A 6,611-nucleotide genomic window follows, 5' to 3' on the forward strand; every position below is an offset into this window, starting at 1 on the left:
ACTAACTGCAGATGTATAAAATCAGATGCCATACGGATTGCACACTGTTGATGAGATAAAAATCCTTAGTTTTTTCTGGATGAAGTGTGGATGATTTTTTTTATATGGTGGTGAAAACTTAGCCTATAAGCTTAATAGGATGACTATCAGTCTTGGGTTACATTCACACGATCGTACAAAACAATCGCTGGGAGTTTCGTCTAGGAAAAATGGGTGATTTTCATCCTAATTGTCAACCATATGTTCTTCATAAATAGTTATGTATTTGTGAAAATTGGATCCTGCACAGTTGATCCGAATGGATTCAGAATTTTTTTGTGAACCTATAGACTTGAATAGGCGAATGTCATCCAAAATACAAAAGAAATTAGTGGAAGCATCAGTTTTATTTTTCTCCATACGCAGATTTGGCACAGATCCGAACGCCCTAATTGAATAACATTGGTCTAAGTGATATTCGTTTTCACATGGACAGCACTCAGACAAAATAATAATGTGAACTTGGCCTTATGCCAAAAGGCTCCCATCAAAGTGTTTATCCTCTTAATATATTGCTTTGATCACATCTATGGCACTGTGTAAATTACTCATTGTACCTTTCTACCCAACTAATTTTTCTACTTTCCATTAAGTCTAAGACATCACGTGATTGAAAACAGACTAGCTGAATGCGTCCATGGCTCCATGTACAAACAGGTGGTCTCCGATGTTATTTCTATGCAATCTGTTTTTCAAAGTCGCCGACCTTGTTCATTATAAAGGCCCCGTCACACATAGCGACGCTTGAGCGATTCCGACAACGATACGACCTGTCAGGGATCGCTCAAGCGTCGCTATGTGGTCGCTGGTGAGATGTCAAACAGTGAGATCTCACCAACGACGCAGCAGCGATGCGGTGACCTGTAGCGACCTGTACAACGATGCTATTTCATGATGATTCAATGGGACGTCCTGTCAGCGAGGTCGTTGGTAAGGTGTCAAACACAGCGATGTGTGCTACCCAGCGAGACCTCAACGATCAAAAAATGGTCCAGGCCATTCCGACACGACCAGCGATCTCACAGCAGGGGCCTGATCGCTGCTACGTGTCACACACAGCGAGATCGCTACTGAGATCGCTGTTGCGTCACAAAACTTGTGACTCAGCAGCGATCTCGCTAGCGATCTCGCTGTGTGTGACGGGGGCTTAAGACACATTACTTCAGATCCTAATTTATAAGTAGCAGTTAATTTATTCACCTCTCTGACCCGCTCCTCCACCAGTTAGGGGGTCATTAATTTTACGGACTTCTTGATGGATCATACATACATCCTTTTTCAGATGACCCATAAGAGTGGATTGTATACCTAAGGAGCTATTATACGGCAGCTGTGAGAACATCCCTTCTAGTAGTCCCGCCGTCAGGATGTAACTTTGAGGTCCCAGTCTTTGACACTCCATCTCAACTACAGCTGATTGAGCGCAGGCTTCATCGTTGGGACAGGTAGGTGCTGATGTTGCAGGCACGCGAGTATTCCCATCTCCAAGATGCTATCACTATATGTAGTATTAGCTATAATAATAATATTAGCAAATACCTTCAATTAGAAATGCGGTATAGTTTTTCTGATTGGCCATGTCTCTTATGTGCAGGCATTGCAGGCCCTTAGGTGTTCATGCTTACGACCATTGCAATGCACAGGAGGAAAGAGACAGAATCAGAAAACTTACACTACATTTACTACATATTAAAATAGGATCTTGGAGATGGAAATACCCCTTTAAGGAGGAGCCTTGTTGTTTGACTGCTACTTATCCTTTCCAGCCTTTTCTTCTCAGTCGCATTATGACCGATAGTGAGCGCACACAGTGATGCTCCAGGAGGAAATGAAAGGGTCGACGAGGAGCTGGGAAAACAGGAGCTGGGAACCAAGCGTCCACTTACATCTCACGTCAGGCAAAGCCCACCTATTTTATGGTATTCCGAACGCATTTCTTACAACTAGTAAAAAGCTTTTTATTTTTACCATATATTGTATATCACAAAAGTGAGGACATCCCTCACATTTTTGTAAATATTTTATTATATCTTTTCATAGGGGCTTCACGAGTGTGGCCGGCTGTGGGGAGCTACAGTTCATTGAGGGAACCATGAATGCCAAGGCACAACAAACTTACACTGGTATACAAGCTGTACACTGACTACTTGCTATTTTATCAAAGTGTCAGATCTTCAGTGTTGTGAGGGGTGTATTCACTTTTTCAATACAGTGTATATACAGTGTCTACGAGTAGTCACAACAGGATCCTCCTTTATAATAACAACTGATTTCACCACGCTTTCTTCAAATCATTGAGCACAAAAAAAGCAGTAACATTCTTTAAATTTTAAGTTGAAAAAAATCTACCTTATATCAGGAGAATCTGTTAGAGAGTCAGGTGCACTTTCAGTCCGAATCTTCTTTTTGAGGTCTGAAACAAGCTGAAAAACAAAGTCATGATACAAGGTATATATTTTATTTATATAAAAAAAAAAAAAAAAGCAGCACATTGCAATATTAAGCAATTATGTTATTTTGTTTTCTGAGTTTAAATTAACTCCTTCAAAGGATATGATGTAAACTTACATCATATGTTGTGTTCCTCATACACCGCCCCACACATGATAGTTAAACTATTCAGCCATCATGTGACGCTAACAACCGCAGGTAGATCGGAGCTCCGGCCATGGCTGTTAACCTGTTAAATTCTGCTGTCAAGCTCTGGCAGTGGCATTTAAAATATGCTGGCAGGGGGGCACCAATTCACTCTCATTGATGCGCCATGATCATGGGGCGCCGATGAGTTCTCATGAAAGGAGGGGGTCTTCTGATAACCTTGCAGCCTGTCATTACGTTCCTCCTGTGAAAGACAGCCCGTGGCTAGCAATCATAGCAGATCATGATTTTATTAATATATAGCAGTGCTGATGTGAAAAACTATGAACAAAAAGTGAAAATAAATGAAATTGGAATCATCCCCCTTGTGCTCATTTAAAAAAAACAAAAAAACAACACCACATTTGGTTTCGCAGTGTTCATAAAATTCTGATCTATCACAATATAAAACATAACTATTTGGCAGTCGCAACCTTTCAATAAAATGTAAAGAGGCGATCAAAACATTTTATCTAACCCAAAATGGCACCAATAAAAACGTCACCTCGGGAAACAAAAAATAAGCCCTCACACAGCCCTATACCTGAAAAATTAAAATGCTAATAAAAGCAAAATAATTTTTCGGCTGATCCCCGTAGCGGCGTGTTTGCGACGGTGTTCCACTAGTGGTACCGAGCAACAGGCTGCGTGCGGCGTATACAGTGTACAGTGTGTGTGTGTGTACGGCATATACAGTGCGTGTGTGTGTGTGTGTGTGTGTGTGTGTGTGTGTGTGTGTGTGTGTGTGTTCCGCTGGTGGTACCGCGCAAGAGGCTGGTAAGACCAAAGACCAGCAATTTCCATATTGAGACACTCATCACTTGGGTGTCCCAATATGGCGGTCGGTGAACTTCCGCCGCTTGAAATTCTGGGATCCGGACACATCTGGACGGAACAGGATGTGAAGACATTACAAGGTAAGTATATATTAAGATGAGCTTTTCCAGGCTCTATGGAGGATGTTGCCATGACACATCACACTGATATGCCAAATAAGCTCTGGAGGCAAAGTTATCTAACAGGCAGCATCTTCCTAATAGCGTGAAAGATCATTTACATAAAATGATAGAGGATTTATCCACAATACATCAATGTGAGGAATACAGGGAGGACTTTTTTCAGCAACTATAACCTGTATGCCCATATTAATAGTTTAGATAGGTCAAATGTGGCGACAGATTCCATTTAAGCCATGACATTTTATTAGCCAACACAATGAAAATACATACTAATATGGTGTTAATTGGCAAAATGCAAAATTAGTTAAAATATAAGCGAATTGTTCATAATTTAATGCTATACCAGATGTATTTACAATAACAAAAGAAAATATTACAAAAGTTGTATTTATTCCAAGGCCATGTTCAAAACATTTCGCCTTTGGCAATGATCCTTTCAAAAGGACGGCACCAAGCCTAAGCATGCAATGAACAAGTTGGAAGCATACTGCAACAGACTTTTTCCATTCTCAGGGAACGACCTTGGTTACAGCCTAGATGGTGGATGGAATGGATGACAACTTGTGTCTCCAGAATCCCCCATAGGTGCTCAGTTGGGGTCACATCAGGAGACACTCGGTCACAATCATTTTCACCCTGTTCTTCAGAAATGCAACTTGGTCATTCATGTCAAGAAAACTATGTGTGGTCCTTAAAAGTCATGGAGGTCATGCCAAATACTAGATACAGTAGTTTTTGATGTGGGGTGTACTAATTTTTACAGGACCGTGTTGCCATCAGTGAGCTCTTTACCACAGCCATTCTATTACACATTCGTAAAAGGCAGACAGCATGGTGGGTGGCCTGGAATGGAAAACAGGACATGGGTACCTGAAAAAATTGAGACCTTGATATCTGCGATCTTATGTCTTATTCCAGCAGAGAAAAGGAGATTTTTGTGTACTCACCGTAAAATCTCTTTCTCTTAGCCTCTAATTGGGGGACACAGGACCATGGGTGTTATGCTGCTGTCCACTAGGAGGCGACACTATGCATAATCTGAACAACATTAACCGTGGCTCCTCCTCTGCAGTATACACTCCTGGACGGCGTCAGCCTTCTCCAGTTTTGTGCAAAAGCAGTAGAAAGAACGTAACATGAATAACATAACCATGCCTATAAGAAAGCAACTATGTACGAGCTCAAGTAAACAATATGAGAACTCGACAGTAACAACGGCCCGGAAGGGCAACAGCGTGGGAGCTGTGTCCCCCAATTAGAGGCTAAGAGAAAGATTTTACGGTGAGTACACAAAAATCTCATTTACTCTGTCGCCTCATTGGGGGACACGGGACCATGGGACGTCCCAAAGCAGTCCCTGGGTGGGAAGCAATGGACGAATATTGTGCAGACAGGCCGCTACACTTGGGGCACCACCGCCTGCAGAACACATCTACCCAGGCTCGCGTCCGCTGAGGACTGGGTATGAACCCTGTAGTGTTTAGTAAACGTGTGTAGGCTAGTCCAAGTGGCCGCCTTACACACTTGTTGTGCCGAAGCCTGGTGCCGAATGGCCCAGGAGGCCCCTACCGCCCGTGTAGAGTGCCGTAATACCGGCTGAAAGAGGAGAATTCTTAAGGCGGTAGGCGTCTTGCATGATGGATTTGATCCACCTGGCAAGGGTAGCTTTGTAAACTGGCAGAACCTTGTGGTCGCCTTCCGGAAGAAGGAAAAGAGAATCAGACCTCCGGAAGGACAGTCATAGACACATATATACGCAATGCCCTGACAAGGTCAAGCGTATGCAGAGCCTTCTCCACTCTATGAACCGGGACCGGACAAAAGGATGGCAGTGAAATTTCCTCATTGAGGTGGAAGTGGGAAACAACCTTCGGAAGGAAGGATGGGACCGTACGGAGAACTACCTTGTCCTGGTGAAAAACCAGGAAGGGCCGTCTGCAGGAGAGTGCTGTCAGTTCAGACACCCTGCGTAGCAAGGTGATTGCCACCAGATAAACCACCTTCTGGGATAAAAGGCGGAGCGGGACCTCCTTAAGGGGTTCGAAGGGTGGTTCCTGCAAAGCCATCAGGACCAAGTTGAGGTCCCACGTTTCTAGTGGTTGTCTGTAGGGGGGAACCAACCTGGAAACCCCCTGAAGAAAAGTCCTTTCTTGCGACTTGGTAGCAATGCGCCTTTGAAAAAAAACACAGAGGGCTGACACCTGGCTCTTAAGCGAGCCCAGGGACAGCCTGGCCTCCAGACCCAATTGGAGAAAACCAAGTACTTATTAGGTTCTGTAGAAGGACGTAGATCTGGGGATTTATTATGATGGAATATAGGCTGAACTGGATGGACAAATGTCTTTTTTCGGCCTTACTAACGATGTTACTATGTTACTATGTTACTTTGGGTAAGGAATAAGGGAGTGGAGTCTGGCCACGAGATTCGCACCAGGTAAAGAAAGCTTTCCAGGTACGGTAATAGATCTTGGCAGAGGCTGGCTTCCGTGCCCTGATCATGGTTCCAATGACGTCCGGCGAGAGCCATGCCTGGGTTAGAACCCAGGTCTCAAGGGCCACGCCGTCAAATTGAGAGCCCCTGAGTTCTGGTGGTAGAACGGGCCTTGTGATAGAAGATCGGGGCGGTTGGGGGAGACGCCAGGGGGCGTCTACTGTAAGTTATACGATGTCAGCGTACCATGTACGTCTGGGCCAGTCCGGTGCGATTAGGATGGTTGGAACTCCCTCTTGCTTGATCTTCCTCACCACCCTGGATATCAGGGGGAGAGGTGGAAAGACGTACACAAGCTGGAACTGGGTCCAGTCCTGAACCAGAGTGTCTGCTCCGAGCGACCGCGGATCGTATGTTCTGGCCATGAAGTTGGAGACCTTGGCATTGAAGTGGGATGCCATTAGGTCCATGTCCAGGGTCCCCCAGCGATGGCATATCTGGCGAAAAATTTCGGGATGAGAGACCACTCTCTCGAGTCTATTCCT

The 6,611-nt window shown here is 44.4% G+C and overlaps 1 protein-coding gene across 1 annotated transcript in view; it reads right to left on the bottom strand.

Annotated features, from left to right (window-relative positions):
- RNF17 (ring finger protein 17) overlaps positions 1-2,628 on the bottom strand; it is a 341,311-nt gene extending 338,683 nt beyond the window's left edge. The window contains exons 1-2 of the mRNA XM_069759912.1: positions 2,608-2,628; positions 2,389-2,462 (exon numbers count right to left, since the gene is read on the bottom strand). Of these exons, the coding sequence (XP_069616013.1) occupies positions 2,389-2,462; positions 2,608-2,628 (95 nt within the window). The remainder of the gene's footprint in view (positions 1-2,388; positions 2,463-2,607) is intronic.
- Between the last annotated feature and the right edge of the window lie 3,983 nt (positions 2,629-6,611).

Source organism: Ranitomeya imitator, chromosome 3, assembly GCF_032444005.1.
Source record: "Ranitomeya imitator isolate aRanImi1 chromosome 3, aRanImi1.pri, whole genome shotgun sequence".
NCBI classification, from domain to species: domain Eukaryota; kingdom Metazoa; phylum Chordata; class Amphibia; order Anura; family Dendrobatidae; genus Ranitomeya; species Ranitomeya imitator.